Source organism: Rhinoraja longicauda, chromosome 29 (assembly GCF_053455715.1).
Source record: "Rhinoraja longicauda isolate Sanriku21f chromosome 29, sRhiLon1.1, whole genome shotgun sequence".
Taxonomy (NCBI): Eukaryota; Metazoa; Chordata; class Chondrichthyes; order Rajiformes; family Arhynchobatidae; genus Rhinoraja; species Rhinoraja longicauda.
This window is the reverse complement of record NC_135981.1, coordinates 8,168,317-8,192,349: the sequence shown is the minus strand read 5'-3', so window position 1 is coordinate 8,192,349 and position 24,033 is coordinate 8,168,317. Positions and strand designations below refer to the sequence as shown.

Sequence of the window (24,033 nt, the reverse complement as noted above, 5' to 3'; positions counted from 1 at the left end):
CACAAGATCTGAGTTTTAGTAATATAATTAAATTATATATATATATATATATAGATGATCAAAAGAAAATCTCTCAAAGATTCAACTAAATCTCCAAAGCCTTCAAAACATGAAAATAAGCAACAAAAAAACGGAGTTTGCTTGCAATATATTACATTACGCTGGGAAATAATTAGGTGCAGACAGCAAGAATTAGATCCATTTATACTGGGACAAAACCTTCACTATATATATATTGAGATTTAATGGTTCACAGATATGTGCAAATGACTTCTACCAGCAATTAAATCAAATGGCTGTGGTTTCTTGCTTGTACAAATTCCAAAGTAGTCACGGGGCCAAGTTCGAGTTGGTTTTCATCCAGAACACAATGTCCTGGAGAGCTGTTTCCTGATACTGGAAAGCCCAGTGGGTCAATCTCCCTTCAGGTACTGTACGGAAAAATAGAGGTTTGCCATTTCTACCTCGCACACTACCTTGTGACATCACACGTCAGTCTGAAGAAGGGTCTCGACCCGAAACGTCACCCATTCCTTCTCTCCTGAGATGCTGCCTGACCTGCTGAGTTACTCCAGCATTTTGTGAAATAAATACCTTCGATTTGTACCAGCATCTGCAGTTATTTTCTTACACACCTACCTTGTGTGCCGGAGTGCTTTAAGTCAAAGAATCACACAGCACGGAAACAAACCCTTCCGTCCATCGTAGAGTGATACAATTCATACATTATCTGCTTTAAATTCACCATATCCATTTCTTCAATATGACCTGGTTAAATATTCATCAAGAAAATATTAAAATGATGATATGGATTTTTCCAGTGGGCACTATATATGCATATCTTAATATATATTCAGATAATATAGGAATCAAATTCATATGCCTGAAGAGATTTTTTAAACTGTGTACAAATATATTTGTTCAACCAGGTGGCCACAGTGGAGAGCCAAACAGACTGAATGTTTCGGGCCCATGATCTACCCTGAGAAAGTTTCAAGTTGATGTCCTATCATCTGATGAAAACCTTAACCCCGTTAAAACCTTAACCTTAACATCATTGATTGAAAACCTTAACCCCGTTTCTCCCTCCACAGATTATTGATTGACTGAAAGATATAGTATTGAAACAGGCCCTTCGGCCCACTGAGTCCACACTGGCCATCGATCACCCCTTCCCACTAAATCTATGTTATCTTACTTTTGTTTCAACTCCCTGCACACTGGAGGTAATGTATGGAGACCAATTAACACGACAGACACATAACAGGTATAACAGGTATAACAGAGCTTTATTTGTCGTTCGGCACCGAAGTACCGAACGAAACTACATAGCAGTCATAGAAAAAAGGAACACAAGACACATAACCCCAACACAAACGTCCATCACAGTGACTCCAAACACCCCCTCACTGTGATGGAGGCAACAAAGCTTCCACTCTCTTCCCCACGCCCACCGGGCGATGTAAAGTCCAGCGGCCAAGCCGCACCGGGCGATGTTAGGCCCCGCAGCCGAGCCGCACCCCGCGCCGTGAGGAAGAGAAAAGTCCCCCCCCCCCCACACCACCACCTCCCCCCCCCCACACATACACAACCAAAAAAATATATAAAATATATAAAAACCATCCCAACACCGACTGACCCGCACAGTCCCCGCACCGGGCGCTGAAACGTCCCGCGGCCGAACCGGGCGATGAAAGGCCCGCGACCAAGCCTTGCGCAGCTAAGTCCAGTGGCCGAGCCGCACCGGGCGATGTAAAGTCCCGTGGTCGAGCCGCACCAGCGATGTTAAGTCCCGTGGCCGAGCCGCACCGGGCGATGTTAAGTCCCGTGGTCGAGCCGCACCGGGCGATGTTAAGTCCCGCAGTTGAGCCGCACCAGCGATGAAAAGACCCGCAGCCGAGCCGCACCGGGCGATGTTAAGTCCCGCAGTCGAGCCGCACCAGCGATGTAAAGTCCCGCGGCCGAGCCGCACCGGGCGATGTTAAGTCCCGCAGCCGAGCCGCACCGGGCACTGTTAAGTCCAGCGGCCGAGCCGCACCGGGCACTGTTAAGTCCCGCGGCCGAGCCGCACCGGGCACTGTTAAGTCCAGCGGCCAAGCCGCACCGGGCGATGTAAAGTCCAGCGGCCAAGCCGCACCGGGCGATGTTAGGCCCCGCAGCCGAGCCGCACCCCGCGCCGTGAGGAAGAGAAAAGTCCCCCCCCCCACACCACCACCCCCCCCCCCCCACACATACACAACCAAAAAAATATATAAAAACCATCCCAACACCGACACACAACAAAAAAAAAAAGGAAAAAAGACGAACAGACTGCTAGTGAGCCGCTGCCGTTAGGCGCCGCCACTTCCGGCCATTTGGACCTTCAAACCAGCACCGCCATTCAATGTGATCATGGCTGAGCATCCACAATCAGTACCCTGTTCCTGCCCTCTCCCCATATCCCTTGATTCCGCCAGCCCTAAGAGCTCTATCTAACTCTCTTTTGAATGCATCCAGTGAATCAGCCTCCACTGCTTTCTGAGGCAGTGAATTCCACAAATTCACAACTCTCTGTATGAAAAAGCTTTTCCTCATCTCAATTCTAAATGGCCTTTCATTAAAATTATTCTTATTCTTAAACTGTGGCCTCTGGTTCTGGACTCTCCCAACATCGGGAACATTTTTCCTGCATCTAGCCTGTCCAATCGCTTAATAATTTTATATGTTTCTATAAGATCCCCTCTCATTCTTCTAAATGCCAGTGTATACAAGCCCAGTTGCTCCATTCTTTCATCATATGACAGTCCCGCCATCCCGGGAATTAACCTCATGAACCTACGCTGCAGTCCCACAATAGCAAGAATATCCTTCCAAAAATTAGGAGACCAAAACTGCACACAATACGATTTATTCACAAAATGCTGGAGTAACTCAGCAGGTCAGGCAGCATCTCGGGAGAGAAGGAATGGGTGACGTTTCGGGTCGAGACCCTTCTTCAGACTGATGTCGGGGGTGGGACAAAGGAAGGATATAGGTGGAGACAGGAAGATAGAGGGAGATCTGGGAAGGAGGAGGGGAAGGGAGGGACAGAGGAGCTATCTGAAGTTGGAGAAGTCGACGTTCATACCACCGGGCCGCAAACTGCCCAGGCGAAATATGAGGTGCTGCTCCTCCAATTTCCGGCGGGCCTCACTATGGCACTGGAGGAGGCCCATGACAGAGAGGTCAGACTGGGAATGGGAGGGGGAGTTGAAGTGCTGGGCCACCGGGAGATCAGTGGCGTTAATGTGGACCGAGCGCAGGTGTTCAGCGAAGCGATCGCCGAGCCTGCGCTTGGTTTCGCCGATATAGATGAGTTGACATCTAGAGCAGCGGATGCAATAGATGAGGTTGGAGGAGGTGCAGGTGAACCTCTGTCTCACCTGGAAAGAATGTTTGGGTCCTTTGATGGAGTTGAGGGGGGAGGTAAAGGGACAGGTGTTGCATCTCGTGCGGTTGCAAGGGAAAGTGCCCGGGGTTAGGGTGGTTTGGGTAGGAAGGGACGAGTGGACCAGGGAGTTGCGGAGGGAACGGTCTCTGCGGAATGCAGAGAGGGGAGGGGATGGGAAGATATGGCCAGTGGTGGGGTCCTGTTGTAGGTGACGGAAATGTTGGTGGATGATATGTTGGATCCGCTGGCTGGTGGGGTGGAAGGTGAGAACGAGGGGGATCCTGTCCTTGTTGCGAGTGGGGGGATGGGGAGCAAGAGCGGAGCTGCGGGATGTAGAAGAGACCCTAGTGAGAGCCTCATCTATAATGGAGGAGGGGAAGCCCCGTTTTCTGAAAAACGAGGACATCTCGGAAGCCCTAGTCTGAAACACCTCATCCCGGGCACAGATGCGGCGTAGACGGAGGAATTGGGAGTAGGGGATAGACTTTTTGCAGGGGACCGGGTGGGAAGAAGTGTAGTCCAGATAGCTGTGCGAGTCGGTGGGCTTGTAATAAATGTCCGTCACTAATTTTTCTCCTGTGATGGAGATGGTGCACACAATACTCCAGGTGTGGTCTCATCAGGACCCTGTACAACTGCAGAAGGACCTCTTTGCTCCTATACTCAACTCTTCTTGTTATGAAGGCCATCATGCCATTGGCTTTCTTCACTGCCTGCTCTACCTGCACGCTTACTTTCAGTGACTGATATACTCAGGCACGCAGGTCTCGTTGTACTTCCCCTTTTCCTAACCTGACACCATTCAGATAATAATCTGCCTTCCTGTTCTTGCCACCAAAGTGCATAACCTCACATTTATCCACATTATACTGCATCTGCCATGCATCTGCCCACTCACCCAACCTATCCAAGTCACCCTGCATCCTCTTCACAGTTCACACTGCCACCCTGCTGTGTCATCTACAAATTTGCTAATGTTACTTTTAATTCCTTCATCTAAATCATTAATGTATATTGTAAATAGCTGCGGTCCCAGCACTGAGCCTTGCGGTACCCCACTAGTCACGGCCTGCCATTCTGAAAGGGACCCGTTAATCCCTACTCTTTGTTTCCTGTCTGCCAACCAATTTTCTATCCATGTCAATACCCTACCCCCAATACCATGTGCTCTCATTTTGCCCACTAATCTCCTGTGTGGGACCTTAGCAAAGGCTTTCTGAAAGTCCAGGTATACGACATCCACTGGCTCTTCCTTGTCCATTTTACTTGTTACATCCTCAAAAAAATTCAGAAGATTTGTCACCCAGAGAGTTGGGAGTTGTTAACCTACAGACCCGCACGTCTTTCGGATGTGGGAGGTAACCAGAGCACCCAGAGGAAACCCTTGCGGTTACAGGAAGAATGTGCAAACTCCACACAGACAGCACCTGAGGTTAGGATCGAACCTGGATCTTTGGCGCTGTAAGGTAGCAGCTCTACCAGCTGGGCCTCTGGGCCGCCCTAAGATGCTGCCTGACTGATTGTCTCCAGCATTTTCTTAATTCAGATTTCAGTAAGGGCGGCACAGTGGCGCAGGGGTGGAGCTGCTGCCATAAGACGCCAGAGACCCGGGTTTGTTCCTGACCACGGATGCAGACTGTAAGGGGTTTGTACGTTTTCCCCGTGAGGTGGGTTTTCTCCGGGTGCTCTGGTTTCCTCCCACATTCCAAAGACGTGCAGGTTTGTAGGTTAATTGGCTTCTGTAAATTGTCCCTAGAGTGTGGGATAGAACTAGCGCACAGACTGGGTGGGCCGAAGGGCCTGTTTCCACGCTGCATCTCTAAACTAATTTCCGGCTCCTTCAATCTTTTGCTTCTCATTTTCCTTGTCTTCTTGCACCACGCTTGTTCCTTCCCCTATCCCCTCTCATCTCCTTTTCCTGCCTACTTTCCAGCCAAACCTTTTAAAAGTGATGTCTTCTGCCCACAAGCAATTTGAAAGTAGTAAAGACCAACAAAATACCATTGGATGATCAGGCAATACTATTTGGCAGGGAGAGGATTGGGTTACTCAGGGCACTGAGAAAATACTGCAGTTCTTTGAGCGTAGCTCACATAAACAGAGATAATTGTCTCCTATTTAACAGTGTGTTTAGATCATAAGATCATAAGTGGTCAGAGTAGAATTAGGCATTCGACCCATCAAGTCTACTGTGGAATTCTCTGCCACAGAAGGCAGTGGAGGCCAATTCACTGGATGAATTTGAAAGAGATAGAGCTCTAGGGGCTAGTGGAATCAAGGGATATGGGGAGAAGGCAGGCACGGGTTACTGATTGTGGATGATCAGCCATGATCAAATGAATGGCGGTGCTGGCTTGAAGGGCTAAATGGCCTCCTCTTGCACCTATTTTCTGTGTTTTTATGTTTCTATGCCATTCAATCATGGCTGATCTATCTCTCCCTCCTAACCCCATTCTCCTGCCTTCTCCCCATAATCTCTGACAACCGTACTAATCAAGAATCTATCTATCTCTGCCTTAAATATATCCACCTACACAGCCTTCTGTGGCAAAGAATTCCACAGATTCACCACCCTTTGACTAAATAAATTCCTCCTCACCTCCTTCCTAAAAGAACGCCCTTTAATTCTGAGGCTATGATCTCTAGTCCTAGACTCTCCCACTAGTAGAAACATCTCCTCCACATCCACTTTATCCAAGCCTTTCACTATTCTGTACGTTTCAGTGAGGTCCCCCTCATTCTTCGGAACTCATTTAGAGTTATTCCACGAATCGAAGGTATTTATTCACAAAATGCTGGAGTAACTCAGCAGGTCAGGCAGCATCTCGGGAGAGAAGGAATGGGTGACGTTTTGGGTCGAGACACTTCTTCAGACTGAAGAAGGGTCTCGACCCGAAACGTCACCCATTCCTTCTCTCCCGAGATGCTGCCTGACCTGCTGAGTTACTCCAGCATTTTGTGAATAAATACCTTCGATTTATACCAGTATCTGCAGTTATTTTCTTATAGAGTTATCCCACCTTGTTTATCTGACTAAAATAATCATTTACACATCCCTGTATTAAAATTTACCTGACTTACGTCTCCCCATCTTCACCCTGCCATCTACCTCTCCTCTTAGTTTGTAAGCCCGGCACCTTTGCCAATCCTACTTATGAGTTAACTGCACGGCACTTTATCAAAGGTCTCTGCAAAGTCAGATCCACTTCATCAACAGCAGTTCCCTGCATCAACCCTCTTTGTGGTTTCATCAAAGAATTCCATCAAATACTATTTGCAGCAAACAAATCTGGTTTGGGTTTCACATATTAAAAATCAGAAGTTGAAGAAACCGCTAAAGTAGACTGCCCCTTCAATTCCGTCACCTGTTTAATCAAAAAACCACTGGTAGCTCTGACTGATTTGAGTCCGTCACCGAAAGGCAGCATTCAAGTCCACATATTTTATTTTATTGCTAACAGATGTTATTTAGTTCCGTTTAGTTTAGAGATACAGCGCGGAAACAGGCCCTTCGGCCCCACCGAGTCCGCGCCGACCAGCGATCCCCGCACATTATCACGATCATCCTACACTCATTAGGGACAAGTTTTACATTTACCAAGCCAATTAACCTACGAACCTGCACGTCCTTGGAGCGTGGGAGGAAACAGAAGATCTCGGAGAAAATCCAGGTGGTCATGGGGAGAACGTGCAAACTCCGTACAGACAGCGCCCGTTGTCGGGATCGAACCCGGGACTGTGGTGCTGCAAGCGCTGTAAGGCAGCAACTCTACCGCTGCGCCACCGTGCCGCCCTATTCTTCCCTTTTGTTCAAACTGTCCCAATGAATAGGACAAATGGATATTGCAAATGGGCTAACACTGGCCAGTGGACCCAGTGGCAATAGGGAGGCAAAACATGGGCAGCGCAGCGGTAGAGGTATTACCTCACAGTGTCGGAGACCTCGGTTCGATCCTGACTACTGGTGCTGTCTGTATGTAGTTTGTATATTTTGCCCGTGACCACGTGGGTTTTCTCCAGGTGCCCCGGTTTCCTCCCACACTCCAAAGACGTACAGGTTTGTAGGTTAATTGGCTCCGGTAAAATTGTAAATTGGCCCTAGTGTGTAGGATAGTGCTGGTGTATCGATGGTCAGCGTGGTCTCAATGTCTCCAAAGATAGACACAAAATGCTAGAGTAACTCAGCTGGACAGGCAGCATCTCTGGAGAGAAGGAATGGGGGACGTTTCGGTTCGAGACCCTTCTTCAGACTCAAAGTCTCTAAAGTCTAAAGATTTGGTAACACAATAGAAATGACAATTGAAACTGTGAATCACATCAAGAAATCTTCTAATAATTAAACAGTAAAAGCCCAAAGCTTGTGAACATAACTTAACAAAGAGGGAAGTGATGTCAAATACTTGACATTGGATGAAAGAACAGTTTTATAATAACTTTCATGATGTTAAGGTACTCTTGGCCAATTCCATTTATGAAATTTAATTCTGTTGTAGGAAGCACTACAGTTGTTTTACAGGCAGATGGCCCGGCAAAAAAAGTGGTAGAATAATGGGCAAGTAATGTCAATTGAGCAATAAATATTGTAAGAAAATAACTGCAGATGCTGGTACAAATCGAAGGTATTTATTTCACAAAATGCTGGAGTAACTCAGCAGGTCAGGCAGCATCTCAGCAGAGCTTCTCTCCTGAGATGCTGCCTGACCTGCTGAGTTACTCCAGCATTTTGAGCAATAAATATTGGTCAGAACACCAGAGATAAATCATCTGCTCTTCTACTTCGATAGTGCCTTTGCACTTTCAACATCCAGTGATAGAGTGGATGGTTAAATATGGTTTAAAAGATCCTGTAGTTTCAAATGGACTCTCACACTATTCCATATTTTTTCTGCAGGGAACAATTCCCTTTGGAAACGTCATGCATTCATCCGCCCTGACCTATATTCAGGGACTGTTTCTTCCCAGCTGTTCTCAGGCAACTGAACCATCCTACCTACAACTAGGCAGCAGCCCTGAACTACTATCTACCTCATGGGAGAGCTCCAGACTATCTTTGAACGGACTTTACTGGACTCTATCTTGCACTAAACGTTATTCACGTTATTCCCTTTATCATGTATCCGCCGTACACTGTGGACGGCTCGATTGTAATAATAATAATAATAATGCATTTTATTTATATAGCGCTTTTCATATACTCAAAGACGCTTTACAGAGATTTTGAGAACATAGGGAAATTAATAAATAGATAAATAAGTAAATAAATAAATGAACAGAGAAAGGAGACAGAAGGTGAGGTGACCTTCAGTGGTTGAAGGCAGTACTGAACAGGTGAGACTTCAGTGATGTTTTGAATGTGGTGAGTGTGGAGGAGTCTCTAACGGTTTGGGGTAGTGAGTTCCATAGGGTGGGAGCAGCGATGGAGAAAGCCCTGTCCCCCCAGGATCTGAGTTTGGTCCGGATGTGGGGGGATAGGAGATTGGCAGCGGCAGAGCGGAGGGTGCAGGTGGGAGTGTGCCTGTGGAGGAGGTCGGTCAGGTAGGATGGGGCCAGGTTATGGAGGGCTTTGTATGTTATGAGGAGGATTTTGTACTGGATTCTCTGGGGGATGGGGAGCCAGTGGAGTTTATAAAGGACGGGGGTGATATGGTCACGGATCGAGGTGTGTGTAATCATGTGTTGTCTTTCCACTGACTGGTTAGCACACAACAAAATCTTTTCACTGTACCTCTGCACACGTGACAATAAACTAAACTCTCTCTCTCCCTGTAGGTTCCTCCTGGAAGTAAAAGCCAACTATTTCATAGAATTATCATTCAGTGCTCAGCTAAACATGGATTTTTTTGCCTGATGCAGAGGGTGTCTTTTTGAATAAAATGGAGGCAAGAAAGAGTTGAAGTTTCCAGGATCAAATCTCTTGCTTATCAATGATGCAAGCAAGCAAATTTTCAAGAAAACCGCCTCCAAGAGGTTATTAAGGATGAGAGGGGATCTTATAGGGACATATAAAATTATAAAAGGACTGGACAAGCTAGACGCAGGAAAAATGTTCCCAATGTCGGGGGAGCCCAGAAGAATAAAGGGGAGGCCATTTAAAACTGAGGTGAGAAGAAACTTTTTCACCCAGAGAGTTGTGAATTTGTGGAATTCTCTGCCACAGAGGGCAGTGGAGGCCAAATCACTGGATGGATTTAAGAGAGAGTTAGATAGAGCTCTAGGGACTAGTGGAATCAAGGGATATGTGGAGAAGGCAGGCACGGGTTACTGATTGTGGATGATCAGCCATGATCACAATGAATGGTGGTGCTGGCTTGAAGGGCCGAATGGCCTCCTCCTGCACCTATTTTCTATGTTTCTATGTTTCTATGTAACTCGTACTTTTTTGTAGTTGCATGTAACTGCAGATGCTGGAACCTTGAGCTAAAACACAAAGTGCTGGACTATCTCAGCAGATCAGGCTGCATCGATGCAGGGAATGGATCGGCATCGTTTCGGTACGGGAGCCTTCTTCTGAGTGTGAGGAGGGGGAACTGAACTGAAACTGCAGGCCTATCCATTCCATAGGCAGGTGTCACCTGACCTGCTGAGTTAATTAATCCAGCTCGTTGTGTATTGCTAGCTGTTCGTAGCGTTGGGTTCGAGAAGGATTTCAGCCAGGAAACTGAAATTGTGTCTGACCAACTTAACATTTGCTGCCCCTCGATGCCTTCCCTTCTGTTTTGAGTTGGATTTGCTGGAAAGATTCCTGATCAGGCACATTGTTTGCCTGAAAAGCGATGGTCAAGCGTTGCTGAGAGACAGGTCTCAAAATAACTGCGCCTTTTCACAAGTTATAGGAGCTGAAGTAGGCCACTCGGCCCATCAAGTCCACTCCGCCATTCAATCGCGGCTGATCTATCTTTCCCTCTCAATCCCATACTCCTGCCTTCTCCCCATCACCCCTGACACCCGTACTAATCAAGAGTCTATCAATCTCCACCTCCATTGACTTGGCCTCCACAGCTGAGCGTGGCAATGAATTCCATAGATTCACCACCCTCTGACTAAAGAAATCCCTCCTCGTCTCCTTTCCGAAGATAAGCCTGCTTATTCCGAGGCTATGACCTCTGGTCCTAGACTCTCCCACGTGTGGAAACATCGCCACCACATCCACTCTATCCAAGCCGCGTAAAGATCCACCTGTAACATAAAAACTGGACAAGCCTCGGTTGTTCTAATATCCCTTGCTATTTTGACTGTGATATGATTAGCTTGGAAACAAAGACCCTTTTTTTGGTTGAAGTCATTAATTTAAAGTGTCACTGGATGCTGTGAAGTGCTTTAAAGTTCTGTTTTGTACTGTATTTTAAGCCCAGCAGTCGGACTGGTAAACTCCATTCACTGAAGTCAAACCTGTATCTGATATTCATTGCAAATATTTCCAATATCATGAATATCATAGTAAGATTCTGGGTATTTATTCACAAAATGCTGGAGTAACTCAGCAGGTCAGGCAGCATCTCGGGAGAGAAGGAATGGGTGACGTTTCGGGCCGAGACCCTTCTTCAGTCTGAAGAAGGGTCTCGACCCGAAACGTCACCCATTCCTTCTCTTCCGAAATGCTGCCTGACCTGCTGAGTTACTCCAGCATTTTGGGAATAAGTACCTTCGATTTGTACCAGCATCTGCAGTTATTTTCTTATAGTAAGATTCTGCCTCGCCCTCTTACTTTACGTTAGACTTTAGAGATACAGGGCAGAAGTAGGCCCTTTGGCCCATCGAGTGGTCGCTGACCAGTAATCAGTGCTGCCCCGCCACGACCCTCTGGTGCCCTGCACCACATGGCAAGTGGAGCCAGCCTTTGTGACTCTCTGGTGGGTGGTCATTACCTGACATGCTGGTGGACTTCATGGAGGATTGACTGTTCTTCCGCTTTCTCTTCCCATCAGGCCACCTGCAGTGGACAATGAGACTTTAGCACACGGCACCCATCAACAACCGGCATTAACGCTTGTACTCAAAACCCGCGACGTCAATCATCAAAAGATCAATAATATTTCATCTCCAGAAATGTCAACAGCAAAGGCTTTATCTCTGTGCTGCCAAATAATGTTCATTTTGGACAACAATCGCAATCACAATAATACTTTATTAGCCGAGTCTGTTTCGCAACATACGAGGAAGTTCATTTGTCTCACAGTCATAACAATAAAACGCAACAGGACACACAAAATACATGTCGACGTGAACATCCACCAGATTGACTCCTCCACATTCCTCACTGTGATGGAAGGCGAAAACAGAGGGACAGAGCATTGAAACAGGCCCTTCGGCCTGCCCAATCCACAGCAACCACTTATTTACACTAATCCCACATGAATCCCTTTTTAAAAATTCTCCCCACATTCTCATCAATTCCCTCCAGATTCCACTGCGCGGTGACGCACAGAGGGGCAATCCACCCACGACGCACACGTCTTTGGGACTTGAGAGGAAACTGGATCTCCCATGAGAAACCAAAGCTGGCACAGGGTGAACGTGCAAACTCCACACAGACAGCAGCCGAAGGAAGGACTCAATCAGGACCTCTGCAGTTGTGGGGCAGTGGGTCCGTTTGCAGCACTCTGTCACATATCGCTCTGTGCGATGCTCTCGAGGCCCGGGGCCACAAGTTTATTCTTGCCGATTATCCATCTTTTAAAAAAAATCACCCTATGATTCTATTGGATCAAATGATGGCAGGTGGGACGGACTAAATTTTGTCTTCTCTGTAGTAACTTTAATTTATATGCTGTAACTGTAATTCTTTTTGTTTTGCACAATCCGCAGGCATTTCATTTCACTGCACGTCATGTATGTGTATGTGACAAATAAACTTGACTTGACTAGTGTAGCTGGGACATGTTGGCCGGTATGGGCAAGCTGGGCCGAAGGGCCTGTTTCCACACTGTATCACTCTATGATTCTCTAAACAAGGTTTTCACTCATGGGGAGAGATAATAGAATCAGCCTGTTCATAGTTCTCCTCACAGTAATCTACTGACTCAGTAAATTGAATTCTATTGCGGACAACCTGCATTTATATATCGGTGTTTGCGATGAGTCTGGGGCCTATCCATTGCACAATGAAAACCAGTAGCTTTACTGAGAGTTGCTGGACTCCAGGGAGGTGGAATTAATTGAGTTAAATAGACATGTTGTATTGGATTTCCTCCATCTGTGCAGCATTACTCTTTGAATAGTGGGATTGCAAGAGGGAATGGAAAAATGGCTTTCTCACGGTAGGCTTATGTAGGCCGAGGAGGGATTAGACTTTAGAAGTACAGCGCGGAAACAGGCCCTTCGGCCCACCGGGTCCACACTGACTAGAGATAAGCCCGTACCACAGAGATAGGCCCATACCACAGAGATAGGCCCGTACCACAGAGATAGGCCCATACCACAGAGATAGGCCTGTATACGACCACTATCCTACGTCCTGGAGACAATTTACAATTTTACCAAAAGCCAATTAACCGACAATCCCATACGTCTGTAGGAGGAAACCGGAGCACCTGGAGAAAATCCACGCCGTCACAGGGAGAACGTACAAACTCAGTAGAGACAAAACCCATTGTCAGGATCGAACCCAGGTCTCTGGCGCTGCAAGGCAGCAACTCTACCGCTGCACCAATGTGCAGTCCGGGATTGTTTTATCAAAAATATCAACAGATGACTGTGAAGAGAATGTTCCTAATTTAAACGAGCTACAAATCCTAAAGGTACATTAATTGTAAGGCCACTGAGTTAGTCTGGCATCCACTTGGGAGTTCAAAACCAGTTGTCGTTGGATTAAATAATTTACTGCACTTGGTAAAATGTAGTCAAAGCTCATTTAAAAGAATGGGTCCCATCCAAAATATCACCTATCCAGATGCTGCATTACTCCAACACTTTGCATTTTCTCCTGGAATATGTGTTTGTTTTTTAATTAAAAAATCATTTTGTCAACCGGAACAGGGTGAGGTGACAGTGTTTAGCTGTGAAAAAAGTCATGAAGTTCTTCGGGAAGAATTTGCAGGAGGGGTTTTACATGGATATAGTTTCTGCTTCAATCTTACAGCTGTGTACAATGAACCAGGAAGGGGACTGGAAGACAGAGGGAACATTTAGGGCTGCACGGTGGCGCAGCGGTAGATTTGTTGCCTTACAGCGCCAGAGACCCGTGTTCGATCCTAACTACGGTACTTGTCTGTACGGAGTTTGTACATTCTTCCCGTGACCTGCGTGGGTTTCCTCCGAGATCTTCGGTTTCCTCCCACACTCCAAAGACATACAGGTTTTGTAGGTTAATTAACTTGGTATAAATGTAAATTGTCCCTAGTGTGTGTAGGAGAACGTTAGTGTGCAGGGATTGCTGGTTGGTGCGAACTCAGTGGGCCGAAGGGCCAGTTTCTCTGCTGTATCTGAACTAAAACTAAATTTAGCCTTGCAGATTCAACGTTAAACCTAAGACTTATTTTCTCTCTCAGCTGGTCTCAATAGATTTTATAAAGCAGTTTCTAAGAGCAGGGGATTTCTCTCTGGTGCCAGGCCAATAGTAATCTCTCATTCAACATTACTTAATCACATTATCTGATCGAAATCATACTGTTTGTAAGGGGTTGATATGCGCAAGCTGGCAAATAAGATGATAACAATGGCAATGGTTCTGAAAGTTCTTCAAGGACTAGAAAACACCTCAAGACTGTCCTGAAAGGGAAGAACCAGGAGCTACATAAATGCAAATCTCTCTTCAGCCGGACAATAAGACGCTCTGAAAGTGACCGTTTATTGGCAGATGTAATAAAAAGGAACTGCAGATGCTGGTTTATATCATAGATAGACGCAAAATGCTGGAGTAATAGCGGGTCAGGCAGCATCACTAAAGAAAATGGATGGGTGACGTATCGGGTCAGGACCCTTCCAGATCCCAGCCTGAAATGTCACCTCTCCATTTTCTCCAGAGATGTTGCCTGACCTGTTGATTTACTCCAGTATTTTGCATTTATTTATCGTCAGTTGTTCAGTGGAACAGGCAAAGGACTATCTCCTGAAATGGGATCTCTCTTGGATTGAATGAGAATCTCCAATAACCAAAGATAGATCTCCTGGGCAAAAACTGGTGTCTGAGACCAAAGATTATACCCGAGTAGTTCATAAGTGATAGGAGCAGAATTAAGCCATTCATAGTAACATAGAAAATAGGTGCAGGAGGAGGCCATTCGGCCCTTCGAGCCAGCACCGCCATTCATTGTGATCATGGCTGATCGTCCACAATCAGTAACCCGTGCCTGCCTTCTCCCCACATCCCTTGATTCCGTTAGCCCCTAGAGCTCTGTCTAACTCTCTTTTAAATTCATCCAGTGAATTGGCCTCCACTGCCCTCTGTGGCAGAGAATTCCACAAATTCACAACTCTCTGGGTGAAAAAGTTTCTTCTCACCTCAGTTTTAAATGGCCTCCCCTTTATTCTTAGACTGCGGCCCCTAGTTCTGGTTTTAATCACGTGTTGTCTTTCCGCCTGAGCAACACGGGTGTCAGGGGTTATGGGAAGAAGGCAGGAGAATGGCGTTGAGTGGGAAAGATAGATCAGCCATGATTGAATGGCGGGTTATTGAATTCGGGCCATCAAGTCTACTCCATCATTCAATCATGGCTGATCTATCTTTCCCTCTCAACCCCAATCTCCTGCCTTCTCCCCATAACCTCTGACACCCGTGCTAATCAAGAATCTATCTATCTATCTCTGCCTTAAAAATATCCATTGACTTGGCCTGCACAGATTTCTGCGGCAATGAATTGCACAGATTCACCACCCTCTGACCTAAGTTCCTTCAACTCAGTGTGAACTACAACCAAAGAGTCCTCCACATGGTACCCAACCATTGTAAGACAAATGGCATTGGCAATTATAAACAACTGACAGGTAATGATGTGTAGGAAAATGATCTTGTGATTCGATCTCCCATGATCAAACCCACAGAAATAGCTAGCTTGTAAGTTCTAGGAGCAGAATTAGACCATTCGGCCCATCAAGTCTAACCCGCCATTCAATCATGGCTGATCTATCTTTCCCACTCAACGCCATTCTCCTGCCTTCTCCCCATAACCCCTGACACCCGTGTTGCTCAGGTGTTTTGTCATCCACAAGAGCTCAAGCAAGAAATAAGAGCTGAAATGTTTCCTTTTATGGGTCTGAATCCCTAATAATAATCATTTTAACTCCAGCGGAAATTTGCAACCACACTGAACCACTGAACAAATCTGGGTGTAGAAGACACTTTGATGGTGCCTTTTAAGAACAGACTTTGGAAAACAGATGTTTTCACTGGGCTATATAAGAAAATTGTTACACGTTGAGGGGCCATTTCGCTCAACATCTGGAACACAGACATTCCCACTTAGTTCCAAACTATTAAAAGTCCACATTAATTAGGTCTTTCGGCTAACCAGAGGAAGCCAGGTGACATTTAATTCCACTTTATATGTATCTCCCTGGACTCTGCACACTTCATTGGACGTGAATGAATTACTCATTTGATCTATTTTGACAAATTTGCCTGAAGGGCTCAAAACCAGACTTTAGACTTTAGAGATACCGTGCAGAAACAGGCTCTTCAGCCTACTGAATCTGCACCGACCAGCGATCTCCACATACACCAACCAGCACTATCTTACACCCTAGGGACAACTTACAATTTTCCCAAAACCAATTAACCTACAAACATGTACGTCTTTGGAGTTTGGGAGGAAATCTGAGCAGCCGGAGAAAACCCACACGGGTCGCAGGGAGGACGTACAAACTCCATACAGACAGCATCCGTAGGCGGGATTGAACCCGGATCTCTGGCGCTGTAAGGCAGCAGCCCTCCACTACGCCACTGTGCCGTTCACTATACATCTCTAACCTAAACTAAACCAGTTGGACGTCCATCTATGCGATTCTCTCTCACTTGAATACTCATGGCTGAGCTTGAAGGGTCTTTGAACATTAAAGAAATTGAAGCAAGGAGGGGATGAGGCAAGGGGATCGTTCATGGCTGATCAGGCTCAAAAAACACATGGCCAACTCCCGCTCCAAATGCTTACGTTGCCGCAACTCAGAGCTCTGGACTCGAAGGGGATCAATGTGCTCTGAGCCCAGTTTTAGGTTGCTTGCTAGGACGATCTGGGGCCTACTTGAAGCTGCAACTTCTAAGCCTTAACAATCGAGTCCGAGAAAACTGTCTGCGGGAAGTGACCACCCTATTTAATGGCTCCAGCGGGGAAACATTGCAATGGAAAGAGACTGGCAGCCGTGGGTCAGTGCAGTCGGAATCCAGCAAGCAGCATTGAGGGGCTGCTTCCTTCAGCAGAAATACAATCAAGCTGCTGTCATTGTTGGAAGCCGGCCATGCTGAACATCTGCCAAGAATCTGAGGATGTGCTTCACAGCACAACTAACAAAACTGTCCTGGTTATCCAGAGAAACGAGGAGAAAATAACGGAATAAGCTGGAAACTATCTTGAGACGATGTTCCAGCGCTCATCTGTCCCATGGCATAGAGAGCTCTCTCTCTCTCTCTCTCTCTCTCTCTCTCTCTCTCTCTCTCTCTCACACACACTCACTCTCTCTCTCTCTCTCTCTCTCTCTCCCCCTCTCCCTCCCCCTCTCTCCCCCTCTCTCTCTCTCTCTCTCTCTCTCTCTCTCTCTCTCTCTCTCTCTCTCTCTCTCTCTCTCTCTCTCTTTCTCTCCCCCCCCCCTTCCTCCCCCTCCCTCCTTGAAACACTCAGGGCGATTGCCACACAGATGGTTTCCAGAGGAACTGAGCAACACTTAGCTGCAGCGCTTTGAACGTATCTGTGGTCCAGGGGCAGTCTTAAATGTGACAACACAGATTTCCAGCGCACATACATATATATCTCCATTCCTCACGGCTGTCCCTGCAAGAGTAAACTCTCAAACTCACAGCTGCCAACACATTTCTGCTGAAGAGTAATGGAGGTGTGATTTCCTGCGTTAGTTGTGAGTCATTCCCAGCGGCCTACGCCATCCCTTCCCCCTTCCGACCGCACTGCAGTCACAACACTGACTCTCTGGGTGGTTATTACTTGGAGAGTGAATCCTCCTGCACAGACAGGGCCCCTCCCCAATGCCGGGCCTGTTGGACAAGGCTCAAGGGGCCACAGCTGGGAGGAGAAACTTAGTCCAGCGTGGCAAAGAGAGAAAGAATAAAGATAGATAGTCCTCTGCTTCGGCCGCTTATCCCGAATGGGAACTCAGCCATGGCCAAAGCACCAGTCACATGATGGGAGATGGTCAGTTAGATCGGGGCAGGCTTCTTCCTTTGCACTCACACGTTGAACCTACCATTAATATATCGGAGTAAACTCTACCCTTTGCTCCTCAAAACTCAACCCTTATCTTGCCTCCAGTTCTTCATCGCCAGATAAATTAGTTGAGGAAGATACAATAACATTTAAATGACACTTGGGACAGATTGGAAAGGAAGGATATGGTGCAAATGGGACTAACTTATAGAAACATGGAAAATAGGTGCAGGAGTAGGCCATTTGGCCCTTCGAGCCAGCACCGCTATTCAATATAATCATGGCTGATCATCCAAAATCAGTGCCCCGTTCCTGCTTTCTCCCCATATCCCTTGATTCTGTTAGCCCTAAGAACAATATCTAACTCTCTCTTGAAAACATCCAGTGAATTGGCCTCCACTGCCTTCTGTGGCAGAGAATTCCACAGATTCACAACTCTCCAGGTGAAAAAGTCTTTCCTCATCTCAGTCCTAAATGGCCTACCCCTTATTCTTAAACTGTGACCCCTAGTTCTGGACTCCCCCAACATCGGGAACATTTTTCCTGCATCAAGCCTGTCCAATCCCTTAAAATATTTATATGTTTCCATAAGATCCCCTCACATCCTTCTAAATTCCAGCGAATATAAGCCCAGTCGATCCATTCTTTCATCATATGTTAGTCCCGCCATCCCGGGAATTAACCTGGTGAACCTACGCTGCACTCCCTCAATAGCAAGAATTGGTCGGTATGGATGAGTTGGGCCGAATGGCCTGTTTCTATACTGCAGCACTCTGTGACTCAATGTGTAACACCAATCACACTAATGTGTCTGGTTCTTAACTATCATTCAAAATAAAGGCAAAACTGTCTAGAACACAAACTGCTGGAGCAACTCAATGGGTCAGGCAGTAACTCTGGAGGATAAGGATAAGCTACGTTATGGGACAGACTGAGGAAGGGTCCCGACCTGAAACATCATCTATCCATGCCCCCCAGAGATGCTGCCTGACCTGTTGAGATGCTCCAGCACGTTGTGTTCTATCCAAAATAACCTGGCAAACCGCTCAGTTAAAAGGATAATTGTGAATGGGCAAATACCTGCCATACTGTAAGGTTGTAAATGAATTAAAGAAAGAAGCCAAGATTCTCCTCTCCTTCAATTATAAAGGAAAATAGAAACCATTCAGATAGAAAAAACACAAGTTAATCAAGATCATCCAGCATGGATTAGTTAAAGGAAGGTCATGTCTGACTACTTCGAAACAAAGAACTGCAGGCGCTGGTAAATACACAAAAGGACACAAAGTTCTGGAGTAACTCAGTGGTTTGGGGGGGAATCCCGAGAGAATTTGGGTAGGTGATGTTTTAGGTCAAGACCTTCGTTCAGATTGATTGTAGTTTTCTTCTCCCCTCCAATCAGGCTGAAGAAAGGTCTCTGTTCGAAACGTCACCTATCCATGTTCTCCAGAGATGCTGCCTGACCCACTGAGTTACTCCAGCACCCTGTGAAACGTCACCTATCCATGTTCTCCAGAGATGCTGCCTGACCCACTGAGTTACTCCAGCACCCTGTGAAACGTCACCTATCCATGTTCTCCAGAGATGCTGCCTGACCCACTGAGTTACTCCAGCACCCTGTGAAACGTCACCTATCCATGTTCTCCAGAGACGCTGCCTGACCCACTGAGTTACTCCAGCACTCTGTGAAACGTCACCTATCCACGTTCTCCAGAGACGCTGCCTGACCCACTGAGTTACTCCAGCACCCTGTGAAACGTCACCTATCCATGTTCTCCAGAGATGCTGCCTGACCCACTGAGTTACTCCAGCACCCTGTGAAACGTCACCTATCCATGTTCTCCAGAGACGCTGCCTGACCCGCTGAGTTACTCCAGCACTCTGTGAAACGTCACCTATCCACGTTCTCCAGAGATGCTGCCTGACCCGCTGAGTTACCCCAGTGCTTTGCGGCCTTTCATCTGACTAACTAGATTTATCGAGGAAGGTGGTGTACCTGATGTAGTCTGGTATGATTTCAGGAAGGCTTTTGATTAAGACTCATATGACAGGCTAGTCAAAAAATACAAATCTATGATGCCCAAGGGTGTGAGCAAGGTCCATTTGAAAGAAGCGAAAGGTGAGGATGAACTGATTTTAGTTATTTGGAGGATAATAGTTTAGTTTAGTTTAGAAACGCAGCACTTTGACCCACCGAGCACACACCGACATCCCCACACACTAACACTATCATACACGCACTCGGGACAATTCACATTTATACCAAGCCAATTTAGCCCACAAGCCTGTATGTCTTTGGGGAGTGGGCGGAAACCGAAGATTTCCGGAGAAATCCCACGCGGTCACGGGGAGAACGTACAAACTCCGTACAGACAGCGCCCGTAGTCGGGATCGACCCGGGTCTCTGGTGCTGTAAGGCAGCAACTCTACCGCTGCGCCACCGCGCCACCCCAATAACAGTATAGGTAGTGTAAACACAGTGCATGCTTCAGATAGTCTATCCATTAGAAGGGTCAAGTCAAGTCAAGTCAATTTTATTTGTATAGCACATTTAAAAACAACCCACGTGGACCAAAGTGCTGTACATCAGTTCAGGTACTAAGAACAAACATACAATGGCACACAAACGTAACAGCACATACATAAACAGTTCACAGTGGGCTCACAACAGTTCTCAGAGGGCCTCAAACGTTAGGGAGTAGAAATAGGTTTTGATCCCTGGACTTAAAGGAGTCGATGGAGGGGGCAGTTCTGATGGGGAGAGGGATGCTGTTCCACAGTCTCGGGGCTGCAACCGCAAAAGCGCGGTCACCCCTGAGCTTAAGCCTATGGGTCACCACCTGAAATGTCACCTTCCATTTCCATCCACAGATGCTGCTTGACCCATGGAGTTCCTCCAGCATTTTTGTTTTTGCACAGTGCTCTGTCTCTTGCACGCATGCGCGTTAAGAATTTAACTTGTGGAGAGGACCTGCAAAGAGGTCTTTGCAGACAACACAACAATTGTCCGTATGGTTGGCTGCAAGAAGGAAAGATTTAGTCTGTGGCGGGCTGCAGTTGGGCGGAGAGTTGGCAAAGGGAACATTACCCTGAGAAATGTGACCTGGATCAGCGTTGTCAAAGGGATCTCCACGAGTTGCTGAAAAGGGGGTAGACATGGGACAAAGAACATGAGGGTGGAAAATTGAGGTGGAAAAGGAGGGAGAAAATGTAGTTGGGGCCTAGGGTTCAGTGAGCTTTGAGCTGGTGGATGGGAAGGGGGTGCGGGACGGACCATGATGGATTTAAGGATGGGGACAAGCGATCGGATTAGAGAGGATACAGGGCTCTGTCATAGAGTTATACAGCGTGGAAACAGGCCCTTCGGCCCAACTTGCCCATGCCAACCAACATGCCCCATCTACATTAGTCCTACCTTCCTGCGTTTGGCCCATATCCCTCTAAACCTGTACTATCCCGGTACCTGTCTAAATGTTTCTTAAACGTTGCGATCGTCCCTGCCTCATCTACCTCCTCCGGCAGCTCGTTCCATGCACCCACCACCCTTTGTATGAAAACATTACACCTCAGATTCCTATGAAATCTTTCCCCTTTCACCTTAAACCTACGTCCTCTCGTTCTCGATTCCCCTCCGCTGGGCAAGAGACTCTGTGCGTCTGCCCGATCTGTTCCTCTCATGATTTTGTACACCACGATAGGATGACCCCCCTCATCCTCCTGCGCTCCAAGGAGCAGAGTCCTATCCTGCTCAACCTCTCCCTGGGGCCCAGGCCCTGGAGTCCTGGCAACATCCTCGTAAATCCTCTCTGTACCCTTTCCAACTTGACAACATACTTGGCCACTTATGGCGAATGTCATCCCATTCTGTGTTCTTTGCGGCAGATATATCAGTACAATAAAATTCGCGGAGGGAGCGACAGGGAATCTATAAAATATAACAGTGATGTCCCATTAAATCAAGCACGGATCATTGCTTTCAGTGCCATATAAGCCTCATCTTATCGCGAGCACATTATGAAGGTGATAGGCTGTGACCCTTTGATCCATTTTTTTGTCGTTCAACAATAAAGATGATCGACACGGGTCACCGATGTGGTCCCATATGATAAATAAAGTCCGCTTTTTAGGATGAATCATAGCTGAAGGCACCCGATGAAATATGCTGATCTACGCAACCTCAAAACAGGAAACGTGCACACTTAAAGCTCGCGTCTTCCTTTTGATGCACTATTTTTAGTTTAGTTTAGTTTAGTTTAGAGATACAGCGCAGAAACAGGCCCTTCGGCCCACGGAGTCCGTACCGACCAGCGATCACCCCGTACACCAGCACACACATAGACACACTAGGGCCAACGTACAATTTTTACCGAAGCCAATTAACCCACAAACCTTTACATTTCTGGAGGAAACCAGAGCACCCGGGGGAAACCCACACAGTCACGCACGGGGAGAACGTACAAACTCAGTATGGACAGCACCCGTGGTCAGGATCGAACCCAGGTCACTGGCGCTGTGAGGCAGCAACTCTATCACTGCGGCATGGTATGACAGATGAAAATCTGGGGCAAAAGGGTCTTATTTCTAGGCATTAGCGTCTTCAGACTGAGCAGTCAGATAAACGGTTCCCCATCCCAACCCCCAACCTCCTCTTTCCTCCACTATTTTTGCACCATCGATGAACCATTCCACCTGTAATTGCAAAGGTTGGCCTCTGGGTGATGCTCTATCACTTCACAGCCTCACCAGACTCCGAGATTTGCCCCATTCTCTCCAAATTCCTGTTATTTTGAAGTGACTGGGCTAAGACCCGCTATGTTGGGCCATACCTGATCATCTATTGGATGAATTGTGATCAAACAGTCCGAGAACGTGAAATCACCCTCTCGACCCGAAACGTCACCCATTCCTTCTCTCCTGAGATGCTGCCTGACCTGCTGAGTTACTCCAGCATTTTGTGAATAAATACCTTCGATTTGTATTCTCAGGATGTATTTTGCCTAGATTAGTTGATTGAAAAATGCATCATAGAAATCTGCACTTTGGTCCACGCCGACCATCGATCGTTCACGCTAGTTCTATGTTATCCCACTTTCTCATCCACTCCCTGCACACTCGGGGCAGTTTTCACAGAGGCCAATTAACCTGCTAACCCGCACGTCTTTCCCGTTAGCTGCACACATACGCTTCCACCTCTTAGTTTAAACCCACCCGTGTAGCACCAGCAAACCTGCCTGCCAGAATGTCAGTCCCCTTCCAATTAAGGTGCAACCAGTCCCTTTTGTACAGGTCAACCCTGCCCCAGAAGACATTCCAGTGATCTAGAAATCAAAATCCCTGCCCCCTGCACCAACTCCTCAGCCACTTATTCAGATCCCCTGTCTCCCTGTTCCCACCCTCACTAGCACGAGGTGCTGGAAGCAACCCAGAGATAACCACCCTAGAAGTCCTGCTTTTCAGCCTCCTATCTAGTTCTCAGTTCTCACGTTGCAGAACCTCCGTCCTCTTCTTACCCACGTCATTTGTGCCTACATGCACAACTACAACCGGCTGCTCACCATCACCTTACGAGGATGTTCTGAAGTCGGTCTGAGACGCCTTGGACCCTGGCACCAGGGAGGCAACACACCATCCTCGAGTCTCACCTGTCGCCACAGAATCTCCTGTCCACACCTCGGACAAGGGAGTCACCCACCATTATGGCTCTGCCTGACGTCAGTCTCGCCGGTCGAGTCTCAGCGCTAGGACTCGCGTCACAGACCTGCCCGCCGCTCGGACTGGAGGCATCGTCTACCCCCACAGCTCCCAAGAGGGCATACCTGTTCACAAGAGGCACTTCCACCGAGATCTCCTGCACTCGCTTCATCCCCTTCCTTTCTGTCTCTACCCATCGCACCTCCTGAACTCTTGGAGTGACGGGTAGTTGAGGCTGGGACTATCCCAACGTTCAACGTTTAAGAAACAGTTAGACAGGAACATGGATAGGACAAGTTTGGAGGGAAATGTACCAAACGCAAGCAGGTGAGACTCGTGTAGCTGGGACTCTATGACTCTAATCCTGGATGATACCATCGTCGTTAGATGAATGACGGGTAACGCCGAATCAGAGTACTGGAGGGAGATCGATCATCTCATGGAATGGTGCCAGAGCAACAACCTTGCTCTCAACAGTCTAGACCAGGGAGCTGATTATTGACTTTGGGGAAAATGAACCTGTCTTCATCAAAGATAGACTGTCTTCATCAAAGATTCCCTCCAGAGATGCTGCCTTACCCGCTGAGTAACTCAGTAACTCAGCGGGTAAGGCAGCATCTCTGGAGA

General features: G+C 47.2%; 1 protein-coding gene across 2 annotated transcripts in view; it reads right to left on the bottom strand.

Annotated features, from left to right (window-relative positions):
* LOC144607517 (thyroid hormone receptor alpha) overlaps positions 1–24,033 on the bottom strand; it is a 246,660-nt gene that overhangs the window by 53,162 nt on the left and 169,465 nt on the right. For both annotated transcript variants that reach the window (XM_078424413.1, XM_078424414.1), the window contains one exon: positions 11,275–11,339. In XM_078424413.1, coding sequence (XP_078280539.1) covers positions 11,275–11,339 — 65 coding nt within the window. The remainder of the gene's footprint in view (positions 1–11,274; positions 11,340–24,033) is intronic.